The 17,431-nt window shown below is 44.6% G+C and overlaps 1 protein-coding gene across 1 annotated transcript in view; it reads left to right on the top strand.

The window, feature by feature from the left end:
- Positions 1 to 7,533: 7,533 nt before the first annotated feature.
- The window catches only part of LOC120060855 (netrin-3-like), a 63,613-nt gene continuing 53,715 nt past the window's right edge, over positions 7,534 to 17,431 (top strand). Inside the window, exon 1 of the mRNA XM_039010268.1 lies at positions 7,534 to 8,605. Coding sequence (XP_038866196.1) covers positions 7,534 to 8,605 — 1,072 coding nt within the window. The remainder of the gene's footprint in view (positions 8,606 to 17,431) is intronic.

Raw genomic sequence — 17,431 nt, 5'->3', positions numbered from 1 at the left:
TATCCCCATCCGATTGTGTTTTTTTGTTTGTTTATTTGCATTGTTTGTAACTTATTTTTTTACTTATTTTGTGCATATTGTTGCCGCTACCGTCTCTTCTGACCGAAAATAACTTGAAGACATCAGGACTGCGATTACTCACCACAGACTGGCAGAATCCTTTTTTTCATATAACGAGTCTGATGAGCCCGACGCGAACGATATAATGCTTTCTCGGGAACAGGCCCAGATCCCCGTGATTTGCATGAAGAGGAGGCGGAGAAAAAGGGGTCAGAGGGCGGGTTGCCTTCTGAGAATTCGTGGGCGATCGAGAAAAAACCCCACTTCCTTCCATTCTGCTAGCAAATGTGCAATCTTTGGAGAATAAAATCGATGACCTACTCGAAAGATTAAACTACTAACAGAACATTCAAAACTGTAATATCTTATGATTCACAGACTCGTGGCTGAACGACGACAAAATCAACATATAGCTGGTTGGTTATACACTATGCCGGCAGGATAGAACAGAGGCGTCTGGTAAGAAAAGGGGCGGCGGACAATGTATTTTTGTAAATAACATCTGGTGCACGATATCTAAGGAAGTCTCGAGCTATTGCTCGCCTGAGGGAGAGTATCTCATGATAAGCTGTAGACCACACTATCTACCTAGAGAGTTTTCATCTGTATTTTTTGTAGCTGTTTACGTACCACCACAGTCAGAGGCTGGCACTAAGTGAGCATTGAATGAGCTGTATTCTGCCATATGCAAACAAGAAAAGTAGCCAGGGACTTTCATGTAAGGAAACTTAAATCCGTTTTACCAAATTTTTATCAGCATGTTAAATGTGCAACCAGAGGAAACAAATCTCTGGACCACCTTTACTCCACAAACAGAGATGCATACAAAGCTCTCCCTCACCTTCCATTTGGCAAATCTGACCATAATTTTATCCTCCTGATTCCTGCCTAAAAGCAAAAATTAAAGCAGGAAGCACCAGTGACTAGATCTATAAAAAAGTGGTCAGGTGAAGCAGATGCTAAGCTACAGCACTATTTTGCTAGCACAGACTGGAATACGTTCCGGGATTCCTCCGATGACATTGAGGAGTACACCACATCAGTCATTGGCTTCATCAATAAGTGCATAGATGACGTCGTCCCCACAGTGACCATATGTACATACCCCAACCAGAAGCCATGGATTACAGGCAACATCCGCACTGAGCTAAAGGCTAGAGCTGCCGCTTTCAAGGAGCGGGACTCTAACCCAAAGTTTATAAGAAATACCGTTATGCCCTCCGACGAACACTCAAACAGGCAAAGCGTCAATACAGGAATAAGATCGAATCGTACTACACGGCTCTGACACTTGTCGGATGTGGCAGGGCTTGCAAACCATTACAGACTACAAAGGGAAGAACAGCCGAGAGCTGCCCAGTGACACGAGCCAACCAGACGAGCTAAATTACTTATGCTATGCTCGCTTCGAGAAAAATAACACTGAAACATGCATGAGAGCACCAGCTGTCCCGGAAGACTGTGTGATCACGCTCGCCGCAGCCGATGTGAGTAAGACCTTTAACTTCTCTGCGCTACGGATCCCTTTTACGGGATCATTTTCCTAAACAACCGCTGAATTGCAGGGCGCAAAATATTACTAAATATATTTATAATCATGCAATCACAAGTGAAATATACCAAAACACAGCTTAGCTTGTTGTTAATCCACCTATCGTGTCAGATTTTGAAAATATGCTTTACAGAGAAAGAAATCCAAGCTTTTGTGAGTTTATCAATCAATGCTAGAACAGCTAGCCCCAAATTAGCATGGTCACGAAAGTCAGAAAAGCAATAAAATTAATCGCTTACCTTTGATAATCTTCGGATGTTTGCACTCACGAGAATCCCAGTTACACAATAAATGTTATTTTTGTTCGATAAATATTGCTTTTATAACAAAAAACGCCATTTGGGTTGCGCGTTATGTTCAGAAAACTACAGCCTCGTTCCGGTGCTGAAAGGCAGAAGAAAATTCCCAAACGTATCAGATTCAAAAATATTACTAAAAATATTTAGAATCATGCAATCACAAGTGAAATATACCAAAACACAGCTTAGCTTGTTGTTAACTTCTTATGGCTGCAAGGCAAAGTGTTGAGTAGCCAGTGAAATCGTGCCCATTTCAAACGGCCTCCTACTCAAATCTTGCTCGTACAATATGAATATTATTATTCTTTTTGGATAGAAAACACTTTCTAGTTTCTAAAACAGTTGGAATTATTTCTCTGAGTGAAACACAAGTCCTTCTGCAGCACTTTTCCTGACCAGGAAGTGAAATGTCAGAAATCTATGCTCTTTTCAATCTGATGCCTATACATGGTCTTAACACCTAGGAGTCTGCTGACAGTCTATACGCCTTCCTATTGGTGTAAAGAGGATGTCAGAGAAGAAATTTTTTTGCTCCTCTTGGTCTGTGGTGGAAAAAAACCTATTTCTTTGACCTGAGCGCCCACTTCCGGTATTCTGAAGGAAGTGGGATGGACTTCTGTTTTGCCTTCCTAACGAACGGCTAACGTCTCCGGCTCGAATTTTTTTGGATATATGTGACCATATCATCGTAATGTATGTTTTTTCAATATAGTTGAATCAGATTATTGAAACTTTATTCGGGAGTTTTGCCGTGTTCCGTCGTATGACTGTGTTTACGTTGGGCCACGGCTACTGGAAATGGTAAATGAACAGGGATATTTCTCATTCTGAAACGAAACAATGACTCATCTGGACAGAGGACGCCTGTTTCAACATTCTGATGAAAGATCAGCCAAAGTAAGACTCATTTTATGATGTTATTTCATATATCTGTCGTGCATGTGAACGGGTCGTGGGCGCCCAAATGTGTCTCTCTATTGTGGCTACGCTAATATAGCGATACATTTTGTTTTCGCTGTAAAACATTTAATAAATCGGAAATATTGTTTGGAATCACAAGTTGCCTATCTTTCAATTGCTGCAAACTATATATTTTTCGGAAATGTTTTATGATGAGTAATAAGCTATTTGACGTTGGTGTCTGTTGGTGTCTGTAAATATTATGGCTGCTTTCGGTGCACTTTCTGATTTGTGTGCATATGTGCATATTTCATGTATAAAGCATAGTTTACATTTCAGCTACAATCAGAAATTGCACCGAAAGCAGCCATAATATTTACAGACACCAACGTCAAATAGCTAATTACTCATCATAAAACATTTCTGAAAAATACATAGTGTGCAGCAATTGAAAGACAGGCATCTTGTGATTCCAAACAATATTTCCGATTTATTAAATGTTTTACAGCGAAAACAAAATGTAACGCTATATTAGCATAGCCACGATAGCCAGAAACACTTGGGCGCCCACGACCAGTTCACATGCACGACAGATATATGAAATAACATCATAAAGTGGGTCTTACTTTTGCTGATCTTTCGTCAGAATGTTGAACAAGGTGTCCTCTGTCCAGATGAGTCGTTGTTTGGATTCAGAATGGCAAATTTCCCTCTTCACTTAGCATTGGCACTAGCCGAGTGGCACAATTCTCTCCAACGTAATCAAAGTCAGAGGACGGAACACGGCAAAACTCCCGAAAAAATGTCAATAATCTGATTAAACTATATTGAAAAAACATACATTACGATGATATGGTCACATGTATCAAATAAAATCCGAGCCGGAGATGTTAGTCATCCATTACGGCAGCAAAACAGAAGGCAATCGCACTTCCAAGTCGCGCGCTTCAGAGTACCGGAAGTGGACGGTCACGTCAAAGAAATAGCTTTTCCACCCCAGACCAAGATAAACACAAAATTTATTCTCTCACATCATCTTGACACCCAGAGGAAGGCGTATGGAGTGTACGTAGACTCCTACGTGTCATGACCATGTATAGGCAGGAAGTTGAAGAGAGCATATATTTCTGACATTCTACTTCCTGGTCAGGAAAAGTGCTGCCAAAGGAGTTCTGTTTCACTCAGAGAAATAATTCCAACGGTTTTAGAAACTAGAGAGTGTTTTCTATCCAAAAAGAATAATAATATCCATATTGTACGAGCAAGATTTGAGTAGGAGGCCGTTTGAAATGGGCACGATTTCACTGGCTACTCAACACTTTGCCTTGCAGCCATAAGAAGTTTTAATCACATTAGCCTACGTTAGCTCAACTGTCCCGTGGACGGGAGATCGGTCAATATGGGGGCGCTGTTTCCACTTTGTAAAAAATCGTGCCCAAATTAAACTGCCTCGTATTCTATTCTAGATTGTACAATATGCATATTATTATTACTATTGGATAGAAAACACTCTCAAGTTTCTAAAACCGTTTGAATTATATCTGTGAGTAAAACAAAACTCAGTTTGCAGCAAACTTCCTGACAGGAAGTGAAAAATCTGAAATCGAGGCTCTGTTCCAGGGCCTTCCTATTCAATTGCTTGAAATCTATGGATATACATGCACTTCATACGCCTTCCACTAGATGTCAACAGGCAGTGGGAGGTGGAATGGGGTGTCTAGCTTGATCTGAGGTCGAACAAGAGCTCTTGGAATGACGTGACAACAATTTCCTTTGTCTACCAAGGCGCGGGAAGGACATCAGCATTGGCTTCTGAAAAGCGTTCGGTATAGACGGCTAATATCTCCGGCTTTGATTTTATTTGATACATGTGATAATATCATCGTAAAGTATGTTTTTTCAATATAGTTTTATCAGATTATTCAACGTTTATCGGGAGTTTTGGAGTTTTCCGTTCTCTGCGTTAGGTGAAGATGGACATCTTCGCGCCACTTGGCTAGCTAAGGTTGCTAATTCGACAGGAGAAGAGGACATTCTAAAACCAAACAACGATTTATTCTGGACAAAGGACTCCTTGTACAAGATTCTGATGGAAGCTCAGCAAAAGTAAGAACCATTTATGATGTTATTTCGTATTTCTGTGGGAAATGTTTAGTCCTATTTTCCTTCCTTTTTGCGGGCGCTGTCTCGCTATAACGTAAGCTGTTTGTTATGGTAAAGTTATTTTTAAAAATCTAACACGGCGATTGCATTAAGAACTAGTGTATCTTTCATTTGCTGTCCAACATGTATTTTTATGTAAAGTTTATGATGAGTTCTTTGGTCAGATTAGGTGACTGTCCAAAATATCTCTGGACAATTTGGTGAATCGATGCTACATACTCACAATGTATAACCACGGTTTGCAGCTCAAAATATGCACATTTTCGAACAAAACATAAGTGTATTGTGTAACATGATGTTATAAGACTGTCATCTGATGAAGTTGGTCAAGGTTAGTGATTAATTTTATATCTTTTGCTGGTTTTTAACAGTTTAGTGCAGGAAATGAAGAAATGTATATACATGCTGGAAGTGAATGCTTGAGTTAAACAATTAACTATGCAAATGAGCAAAAGCTGTGTGCATTAAGGAAATGGATACCTGGCCCCAATAGAAGCCTGTCTCTAATAAGCGCATGTTGAATTAAATGATTTAAGTAAATAAATGCCCAGGCTATTAATTTAAGTTTTACGGTAATCATAGGAAGTGTGTCTTTTCAAGAAAGCATGCAAAGGGCACAGGTCTGTGGAGATCTTCACAATTGCTATAATAATCAGTGCAGAATCTCGAACAGCGTTGAGCACTATGTACTTTTAATGTAATATCAACTGCAATCCAGGTCATTTGGTGTTGCTACTGGATAAAGCACAGTGATAACACATTAAGTTGTTCTATAAATACAAAATATCTGACACAGTATTCCCATCAGAACTTTGTTGTGCTTTTAAGTGGTTGAAAGTGCAGTGATAACACATTTAGGCGACAACTAAACCAAAAATCAGACATTGTTTTCCATTGGAGATTGGTTGCGCTTTTAGATCGTTGAAAACATTGGGAATTCAATGAACTTCCGGCTGACTTTTAGCGTGGGTGAATAAAGGTTGAAATCTCATTGGGAACATTTCAATTTGGAAATTGGATCAGTGGATTTTCTCCCTCTATTTCTCTCTCTGCCCCACGTCTCTCACACATCCGAAATCAGGCTGATGGGACTTTTGATAAATGCAGAAAATTGCCACCACAGTGACTTTCTATAACATTGACCATGTTGGAAATAAAGTTTGTATGTGAAAACTATTTTGAAGATGCATACTTTCAGTTTTTTCCGAATTCACTTCACTAATGTATAAGAGGGAGGCTTGCGCAGATCAAACACCCCACTGGAACTACTTTTGAAGCTGTTTACGTGTCCTAATAATTCGAAAGATTGCTCAGAAAATCAGCTGTTTTAAATCGGCATATGCTTATTTCGATTTTGACCTCACGCCGATTTAAGACGAGCAGAGTAAGGTGTTTACATGACTATTTCCGTACTCTGACTACTGCCACAATCAGTTTCATATTGAATTATTAGTGTGCATGTAAACGTTGAGATTTAGAGAGAACTTTCAGTCCAAACCAATGTTACAGCCAGCTCTGCCAATGGAGTCTGTAAAGAACCCATTGGCGCCATCGTAGCCTACATATAGCAGCTACCATGGTATATGTTCAATGTTTCATGTTCAATGGGCATATAACGTTGCAATTGCCAAATGGGGAAATAAATACTATGTTGTGTTTAACACCGTGTGCAGCTAGTTATTCCACTACAGTCCTACTCTGTAAAGCTGGATTGACAACGATAAGTGGTTAATACCTCCAAAGCAAGGCACATTACTTGTTCCTCTTTAGATCCTTTTTAGGTCAGCGTTTTTTTAAACTGTTGAATTGGGTATTGGCTAAGGTCACGTGCGGCTGATGGCTCTGCCTGCATATTTTGAACGGGGGGATTATTGGGTGACTTCTGCCGCGTGCGCCGCTGAAGTATGACCAAAATGCCTCTCCACGAACTGAATGGAGGTGCTGAAAGAGTAGCGCCATTGAAATTCAGGACACAGTCGCTCCAATCCGGCCCCCAACGTCTCTCTTTATATGGTTATTCTCTTTCTCCTTCTCTTACTCTCTCTTCCCCCATCTCTCTCTTCTCTTTCCTTCTCTCACTCTCTTGCTCCTCCTTCTCCTCTCTCTCCTCTCTCTCTTTCTCGCTTTTGCAGGGTTTTAGTTAATGAAAACACTCCATTACTCATCATAAGGTTCTGAGGTGTTTTGAAATGTCACAAATGTGATATTTAGCTCATATGAGTAAGATTGCACATATAGTAGGATTGAATTGACGACAATAGGATGACTGGGTGTGTTTGGGACAAATGGACGTGTCAACAATGACATAAGAATAACTACATTACTGAACTGTGAATATTTTCATCAATAAGCAGGTGTCAAACAGGTTGCTTGTTGCTTTGAATCCTTTTATGGCAACGATAGCACTGATCTCTTTCGTGCTTTTCTCTCTCTTGTCTCTTTTTCACAGGATAGACTGCGGTGGTCACGGTCACCCTAAAGGAAGGGTCTGTGAGCTGGGATTCTCTCCTTCCACTCCCCCTCACACACACACACTCCCTCGCATAGACACTCTGCAGGATGAGGGAAGGCTGGAGGTGCTTGCTGGGACTGTGCCTCCTGGCACGCTCTGCCTCCCCCGCCTCCCCCCACGGTGCCGCCAACCCCTTTGCTGGGCAACAGATGCCCCCAGACCCCTGCTACGATGACGCAGGCGCCGCCCGCCGCTGCATCCCCGAGTTCATCAACGCCGCCTTTGGCAAGGAGGTGGCCGTGTCCAGCGTGTGCGGCTGGCCGACGTCGTCGCGCTCTTGTAGCATGGTGGAGCGCATTGAGGAGCGGCCTTCAGTGGGCACCTGCCAGATCTGCGACGCAGCGGACCCATGGCGTGCCCACCCGCCCTCCTACCTCACCGACCTCAACTCGGCCCACAACCTCACCTGCTGGCAGTCGGAGAATCTGCACACCTCGCCAAACAACGTCAACCTCACGCTGTCGCTGGGAAAGAAGTTTGAAATCACCTACGTCAGCTTGCAGTTCTGCTCGCCCCGCCCAGAGTCACTGGCAATCTACAAGAGCATGGACTACGGCAAGAGCTGGACGCCTTACCAGTACTATTCGTCCCAGTGCCGGCGCATGTACAACCGGCCTAACAAGGCGGCCATCACAAAGCAGAATGAGCAGGAGGCCCTTTGTACCGACGGCCACACTGACCTCTACCCCCTTTCCGGAGGGCTCATTGCCTTCAGCACTCTGGACGGGCGGCCCTCCGGGAAAGACTTTGACAACAGCCCTGTGCTCCAGGACTGGGTATCAGTCACCGACATCCGTGTGGTCTTCAGCCGGCCCCAGCTGCCCCGCGAAATAGGGGCAGGAGAAGGGGGGGGGATGGGCAGGGGAGGCCAGCCGGATGAGGACCCAATGGTGCCGCCCACGTCTCTGCCGGCGTACTTCTACGCGGTGGGGGACTTCCAGGTGGGTGGGAGGTGTAAGTGCAATGGGCACGCCTCACGCTGCCTCAAGGACAAGGAGGGCAAGCTGGTGTGCGACTGCAAGCACAACACGGAGGGGCCCGAGTGCGACCACTGCAAGCCCTTCCACTACGACCGGCCGTGGCAGAGGGCCAGCGCCCGTGAGGCCAACGAGTGTTTACGTGAGTCCCAGGTCTATTCAGCATTTTCTATCGGTTTTGATTGTTATTTTAGATTCTGCGCTTTTCCACTCTTTTCACTCTCTTATTTTCCATTATTTATTTTTGGGATCAATTCTTTATTGTTGACCCTTGTTGGTTAGCAGGTACAGTATGTGCACTGTAAATAGACATAGTAATTCCTAATATAGTAGCATTCATAATGTTAGTATGGTTTTACAAAGAGATGCCATCAGCTTTGCCCACTTAAATCAGTGACATGGGCACACAAAGGCAGATCTGACTCGGTCTCTCAATGCCAATGACATCAGCATGCTTATACAGTGCCTTCGGGAAAGTGTTCAGACCCCTCTACTTTTTCCACGTTGTGTTACGTCACAGCCTTCTTTTAATATTGATTAAATAAAACATTTTCCTCAGCGATCTACACACAATGACAAAGTGAAAACAGGTTTTTCGAATTTTTTTGCAAATTACAAACTTATTTACATAAGTATTCAGACCCTTTGGTATTAGACTCGAAACTGAACTCAGGTGCATCCTGTTTCCGTTGATCATCCTTGAGATGTTTCTACAACTTAATTGGAGTCCACCTGTGGTAAATTCAATTGATTGGACATGATTTGAAAAGGCACACACCTGTCTATATAAGGTCCCACAGTTGACAGTGCATGTCAGAGAAAAAACCAAGCCATGAGGTCGAAAGAATTGTCCGTAGAGCTCAGAGACAGGATTGTGTCGAGGCACAGATCTGGGGAAGTGTACCAAAACATTTCTGCATCATTGAAGGTCCCCAAGAACAAAGTGGCCTCCATCATTCTTAAATGGAAGACGTTTGGAACCACCAAGACTCTTCCTAGAGCTGGCCGACCGGCCAAACTGAGCAATCGGGGGAGAAGGGGCTTGGTCAGAGAAGTGAGCAAAAACCCAATGGTCACTCTGACAGCTCTAGAGTTCCTCTGTGGAGATGGGATAACCTTCCAGAAGAACAACCATCTCTGCAGCACTCCACCAATCAGGCCTTTATGGTAGTGGCCAGATGAAAGCCACTCCTCAGTAAAAGGCACATGACAGCCCGCTTGGAGTTTGCCAAAATGCACCTAAAGACTCTCAGACCATGAGAAACAAGATTCTCTGGTCTGGTGAAACCAAGATTGAACCCTTTGGCCTGAATTCCAAGCGTCACGGCTGGAGGAAACCTGGTACAATCCCTACGGTGAAGCATGGTGGTGGCAGCATCATGCCTTGGGGATGTTTTTCCGCGGCAGGGACTGGGAGACTAGTCAGGATGGAGGGAAAGATGAATGGAGCAAAGTACAGAGAGGTCCTGATGAAAACTTGTTCCAGAGCACTTAGGATCTCAGACTGGGGTGAAGGTCCACCTTCCAACAGGACAACGGTCCTAAACACACAGCCAAGACAACGCAGGGGTGGCTTCGGGACAAGTCTCTGAATGTCCTTGAGTGGCCCAGCCAGATCCCAGACTTGAACCCGATCGGATATCTCTGGAGAAACCTGAAAATAGCTGTGAAGCAATGCTCCCCATCCAACCTGACAGAGCTTGAGAGGATCTGCAGAGAGGAATGAGAGAAACTCACCAAATACAGGTGTGCCAAGCTTGTAGCATCATACCCAAGAAGACTCAAGGCTGTAATCGCTGCCAAAGATGCTTCAACAAAGTACTGAGTAAAAGGTCTAAATACTTATGTAAATGTTATATTTCAGTTCATTTTTTATTTTTTATACGTTTGCAAAAATGTCTATCAATCTGTTTTTGCTTTGTCGTTATGGGTTATTGTGTGTAGATTGATAAGGAAAATATACATTTTAATCAATTTTAGAATAAGGTTGTAATGTAGCAAAATGTGGAAAAAGGATCTGAATACTTTTCAAATGCACTGTGTGTGCTAGTGTCAACATCATTTTCTATATTGACAATTGACAATAAGGTATATGAATACGCACAAAAGGGGAGGAAACTAGAGAAAGACAAAAAATTATTAAAGAATTAGGTTTTGTTAATGGAGAACTCACCCCCGTAACTAGAAATGTATTATATATTATATTTATTATACAATTTATACACACCCATACATATTCTTACAATGACTGTGTAAGCATGGATGGGAATTCTTCAGTACTCAGTTTTAATAGAAGACGTTTTGTGATGGTCTGTTGATTGGATTTACCATACATTGGTATCTTGCAACTTTGTACAAATCGTTATAGAAACATCATTCAATTGTCTGGTCTGTGCGAATACTCATCATTTCAATTGTCATCATGTTGGAAGGACCATGCACATTTAATGCGACTGAGAGTGGGGTCTACTCTCTTCATTATACTGCACTTTCCACATGACATAGACTGACCAGGTGAAAGTTATGATCCCTTATTGATGTCACCTGTTAAATCCACTTCAATCAGTGTAGGTGAAGGGGAAGAGACAGGTTAAAGAAGTAGTTTTAGGCTTGAGACAATTGAGACATGCATTGTGTATGTGTGCCATTCAGAGTTTAAATGGGCAAGACACACGATTTAAGTGCCTTTGAATGGGGTATGGTAGTAGGAGCCAGGCACACCGGTTAGAGTGTGTGAAGAACCGCAACGCTGCTGGGTTTTTCACGTTCAACAGTTTCCCGTGCGTATCAAGAATGGTCCACCACCCAAAGGAAATCCAGCCAACTTGACACAACTGTGGGAAGCATTGGCGTCAACATGGGCCAGCATCCCTGTGGAACGCTTTCGACACCTTGTAGACGAATGGAGGCTGTTCTGAGGGCAAAAGAGGTGCAACTCATTAGGAAGGTGTTCCTAATGTTTTGTACACTGTGTATATCCGTACCTATTTCTCTCTCGCTCTCTCCCTCTCTTCACCATTCTGGGTCTCTTTCTCTCTCTCTCTCTCTCTCTCATCCTGTCTTGCTCTCTCCCTCTCTTCACCATTCCCGCCCTCCCTTTGTGTGAAGGAGTTATTCTCTGCCAGTGACAAGCACCTGAATGTGTCTCAGAATTCCTAATGACGGAATGTGAGTGGGATGGGGATTGGGCCCTGTTGCACACCTACCCATCAGTGGAATTGTGAGGCGAGACAAACACACGTCTGTCTGGGATTCTGGGTCTCTCTCCCTCTCTCCATCTCCCTCTCCCTCTCTCTCTCTCTCGCTCCCTCTCTCGCTTTCTCCCTTCTCTGCATTGTCTTCCCAAAAGCCTGTGAATAATTAGCTAATTGTTGAATTACATTTGGCAGTTCCTTTATATGACAAGTAGCATAACAATATTTTGTATTTATTTATGGACAAAACATTTGAAAGCAACACATGAATTAGTCATTTTCCCTATGACTATTTATAATCCCCCAAGTGAGAACATTTTCTCTCATTTTCAACAAATCTTTCCCTAATGCTATCTTAAAGTTCATTTGATTCGTTCTCAATCTGTGTTCTCTCCGAAGTTGCTGTAATGTTCTCAGCATTGCAGATAGAGAAAGAGATAGTTAAAATGAGATTTGACTACATTAAGGCTAGATGTGTGTGCTGCCTGAATACACCAGATGACTTGCTGCTGACACAAGTGAAGATGAGGGTGAAATGTTCTTGTGGAGTTACTTAAAACTTCTTGTCAATAGGGGGGCGCTGTTTTCACTTTGGAAAAAATCGTGCCCAAATGAAACGGCCTCGTACTCTTTTCTAGATCATACAATATGCATATTATTATTACTATTGGATAGAAAACACTCAGAAGTTTCTAAAACTGTTTGAATTATGTATGTGAGTAAAACAGAACTCATTTTGCAGCAAACTTCCATGCAGGAATTGAAAAATCTGAAAACGAGGCTCTGTTTCAGGGCCTGCCTATTCAATTGCCTTATATTTATCGATATGCATGCACTTCATACGCCTTCCACTAGATGTCAACAGGCAGTGGAAGGTGGAATGGGGTGTCTAGCTTGATCTGAGGCCGAACAAGAGCTTTTGGAGTGGCAGGTCAGGAATTTTCTTTGATTACCAAGGCGCGCCGCGGAGCTCGACATTGGCTTCTGAAAAGCGTTACGTATACACGGCGAATATCTCCGGATCTGATTTTATTTGATACATGTGATAATAACATCATAAAGTAGGTTTTTTCAACCGAGTTTTATCAGTTTATTCAACGTTTATTGGGACTTTTGGAATTTTCCGTTCTTTGCGCCAAGAGTTGATGGGCATGTTCGCGCCACATGGCTAGCCTAGGTTGCTAATTCGACAGAAGAAATGGACATTCTAAAACCAAACAACGATTTATTCTGGACCAACAAAAGTAGGAAAACATTTACGATGTTATTTCGTATTTCTGTGTAAAATGTTGAGTCCTATTCTCCGCCGTTTTGGTGAGCGCTGTCTCGCAATAACGCAAGCTGTATGTTATGGTAAAGTTATTTTTAAAATCTAACACAGCGGTTGCATTAAGAACCAGTGTATCTTTCATTTGCCATACAACAAGTATTTTTTTTTTGTAAAGTTTATGATGAGTTCTTTGGTCAGATTAGGTGAGTGTCCAAAATATCTCTGGAGATTCTGGTGAATCGATGCTACGTATTCACAATGTATAATCAGGATTTGTAGCTCTAAATATGCAAATTTTCGAACAAAACATAATTGTATTGTATAACATGATGTTATAAGACTGTCAACTGATGAATTTGTTCAAGGTTAGTGATTAATTTTATATCTTTTGCTGGTTTTTGCGAAAGCTACCTTTTGCGGTGAATAAATGCGTTTGTGTGTTTGGCTATTGTGGTAAGCTAATATAATTCTATATTGTGTTTTCGCTGTAAAACACTTAAAAAATCGGAAATATTGGCTGGATTCACAAGATGTACACCATGTATTTTTCATAAATGTTTTATGATGAGTATTTAGGCATTTCACGTTGCTCTCTGTAATTATTCTGGCTGTGTCACGCCCTGGCCTTAGTATTCTTTGTTTTCTTAATTATTTTAGTTAGGTCAGGGTGTGACATGGGGAATGTATGTGTTTTTTGTAGTGTCTATGGTGGTTGTAAGGTTTAGGGGGTTTATTAGAGTAGTTGGGTTTATGTTTAGTATAGAAGTCTAGCTGTGTCTATGGTTGAGTGTAGGTATCTAGGAAAGTCTATGGTTGCCTGAATTGGGTCTCAATTAGAGACAGCTGGTTATTGTTGTCTCTGATTGGGAGCCATATTTAAGGCAACCATAGGCTTTAGCTGTTTGTGGGGAATTGTCTATGTCGAAGTGTTTTGTGTCAGCACTTATGTTTGTATAGCTTCACGGTCGTCTGTTTTGTTGGTTTGTTTTGTTTTTTCCTTCTTTAAATAAAAAGAAGATGTACTTTCCACGCGCTGCGCCTTGGTCCTCTCTCAGTCCCTTTGACGATCGTGACAGAATTCCCCACCAACACGGGATCAAGCAGCGTGAAAAGCGGCAACAGGAGCAGCGCAAGGAGGAATGGAAATGGGAGCGTAATATGGACTACACTACGTGGGAGGAGATCGACAGGTGGGCGATCGACCCAGGGCGAGTGCCGGAGCCAGCCTGGGATTCTCTGGCGCAGTGTGAGGAGGGATACCGGCGAATGGAGGCAGCACGACGACGCGGTAGGAAGCCTGTGAGTCAGCCCAAAAAATTTCTTGGGGGGGGGCTTAGAGGTAGTGGGCCGAGGGCAGGTAGGAGACCTGCGCCCACTTCCCAGGCTAACCGTGGAGAGCGGGAGTACGGGCGAACACCGTGTTACGCAGTAGAGCGCACGGTGTCTCCTGTACGTGTTCATAGCCCGGTGCGGGTTATTCTACCTCCCCGCACTGGTAGGGCTAGATTGGGCATTGAGCCAGGTGTCATGAAGCCGGCTCAACGCGTCTGGTCTCCAGTGCGTCTCCTCGGGCCGGCATACATGGCACCAGCCTTACGCATGGTGTCCCCGGTTCGCCTACATAGCCCGGTGCGGGTTATTCCACCTCCCCGCACGGGTAGGGCGACGGGGAGCATTCAACCAGGTAAGGTTGGGCAGGCTCGGTGCTCAAGGGAACCAGTACGCCTGCACGGTCCGGTATTTCCGGCGCCACCTCCCCGCCCCAGTCCAGTTCCACCAGTGCCTACACCACGCACCAGGCTTCCAGTGTGTCTCCAGAGCCCTGTTCCTCCTCCACGCACTCGTCCTATGGTGCGTGTCTCCAGCCCGGTACCACCAATTCCGGCACCACGCACCAAGCCTCCTGTGCGTCTCCAGAGTCCTGTGCATCCTGTTGCTGCTCCCCGCATTAGCCCTGAGATGCGTGTCCCCAGCCCGGTACCACCAGTTCCGGCACCACGCACTAGGCCTAATGTGCGTCCCCAGGGTCCAGTATGCCCTGTTCCTTCTCCCCGCACTAGCCTGAAGGTGCGTGTCCTTAGCCCGGTGCCTCCAGTTCCGGCAACACGCACCAGGCCTACAGTGCGCCTATTCCGGCCAGAGCCATCCGTCTGCCCAGTGCCATCTGAGCCATCCGTCTCCCCAGCGCCATCTGAGCCATCCGTCTCCCCAGCGCCATCTGAGCCATCCGTCTCCCCAGCGCCATCTGAGCCATCCGTCTCCCCAGCGCCATCTGAGCCATCCGTCTGCCCAGCGCCGTCTGAGCCATCCGTCTGTCCCGAGCCATTAGAGCCGCCCGTCTGTCCCGAGCCGTCAGAGCCGTTAGTCAGTCAGGAGCCGCTAGAGCCATTCGTCAGTCAGGATCTGCCAGAGTTGCCAACCAGACAGGATCTGCCAGAGCCGCCAACCAGACAGGATCTGCCAGAGCCGCCAACCAGACAGGATCTGCCAGAGCCGCCAACCAGACAGGATCTGCCAGAGTCGCCAACCAGACAGGATCTGCCAGAGCCGTCAGCCAGCCATGAGCGTCCAGAGCCGTCAGCCAGCCATGAGCAGCCAGATCCGTCAGCCAGCCATGAGCAGCCAGATCCGTCAGCCAGCCATGAGCAGCCAGATCCGTCAGCCAGCCATGAGCAGCCAGATCCGTCAGCCAGCCATGAGCAGCCAGATCCGTCAGCCAGCCATGAGCAGCCAGATCCGTCAGCCAGCCATGAGCAGCCAGATCCGTCAGCCAGCCATGAGCCGTCCAGCCAGGATCCGCCAGAGCCGTCCAGCCAAGATCCGCCAGAGCAGTCATCCAGCCAGGATCCGTCCCTCAGTCCGGAGCTGCCGTCCCTCAGTCCGGAGCTGCCGTCCCTCAGTCCGGAGCTGCCCCTTATCCTGGTGCTGCCCCTTATCCTGGTGCTGCTCCTTATCCTGGTGCTGCCCCTTATCCTGGTGCTGCCCCTTATCCTGGTGCTGCCCCTTATCCTGGTGCTGCCCCTTAGTCCGCTGCTGCCCCTTAGTCTGCTGCTGCCCCTTAGTCCGCTGCTGCCCCTTAGTCCGGTGCTGCCCCTTAGTCCGGTGCTGCCCCTTAGTCCGGTGCTGCCCCTTAGTCCGGTGCTGCCCCTTAGTCCGGTGCTGCCCCTTAATCCAGTGGGGTTAATGTGGAGGGTGGCCATTTGGAGGAGGCTACGTAAGCGGGTAGTGACTATGGTGGGGTGGGGACCACGACCAGTGCCGGAGCCGCCGCCGTGGACGGACGCCCACCCAGACCCTCCCCTAGACTATGTGCTGGTGCGCCCGGAGTTCGCACCTTAAGGGGGGGGTTATGTCACGCCCTGGCCTTAGTATTCTTTGTTTTCTTAATTATTTTAGTTAGGTCAGGGTGTGACATGGGGAATGTATGTGTTTTTTGTAGTGTCTAGGGTGGTTGTAAGGTTTAGGGGGTTTATTAGAGTAGTTGGGTTTATGTTTAGTATAGAAGTCTAGCTGTGTCTATGGTTGAGTGTAGGTATCTAGGAAAGTCTATGGTTGCCTGAATTGGGTCTCAATTAGAGACAGCTGGTTATTGTTGTCTCTGATTGGGAGCCATATTTAAGGCAACCATAGGCTTTAGCTGTTTGTGGGGAATTGTCTATGTCGAAGTGTTTTGTGTCAGCACTTATGTTTGTATAGCTTCACGGTCGTCTGTTTTGTTGGTTTGTTTTGTTTTTTCCTTCTTTAAATAAAAAGAAGATGTACTTTCCACGCGCTGCGCCTTGGTCCTCTCTCAGTCCCTTTGACGATCGTGACAGGCTGCTTTGGTGATATTTTTGATGGTAGCTGCAATGTAAAACTATGATTTATACCTCAAATATGAACATTTTCGAACAAAACATAAATGTATTGTATAACATGTTATAAGACTGTCATCTGATGAAGTTGTTTCTTGGTTAGTGACTAATTTTATCTCTATTTGGTCGGTTTTGTGATAGCTACCTATGCGGTAGAAACATGGTGAAAATATGCAGTTGAGTCTTTGGCTATTGTGGTTAGCTAATAGAAATACATATTGTGTTTTCGCTGTAAAACATTTTAAAAATCGGAAATGATGGCTGGATTCACAAGCTGTTTTTCTTTCATTTGCTGTATTGGACTTGTGAAAACACAATATAGAATTATATTAGCTTACCACAATAGCCAAACACACAAACGCATTTATTCACCGCAAAGGTAGCTTTCGCAAAAAACAGCAATAGATATAAAATTAATCACTAACCTTTGGACAACTTCATCAGATGACAGTCTTATAACATCATGTTATACAATACATTTATGTTTTGTTCGAAAATGTGCATATTTAGAGCTGCAAATCGTGGTTATACATTGTGAATACGTAGCAACATTTCCCCAGAATGTCCGGAGATATTTTGGACACTCACCTAATCAAAGAACTCATCATAAACTTTACATAAAAATACTTGTTGTATGGCAAATGAAAGAT

Source organism: Salvelinus namaycush, chromosome 16 (assembly GCF_016432855.1).
Source record: "Salvelinus namaycush isolate Seneca chromosome 16, SaNama_1.0, whole genome shotgun sequence".
Classification (NCBI taxonomy): Eukaryota; Metazoa; Chordata; class Actinopteri; order Salmoniformes; family Salmonidae; genus Salvelinus; species Salvelinus namaycush.
The sequence above is the reverse complement of the archived record's forward strand: the minus strand, read 5'-3'. Positions and strand labels throughout refer to the sequence as shown.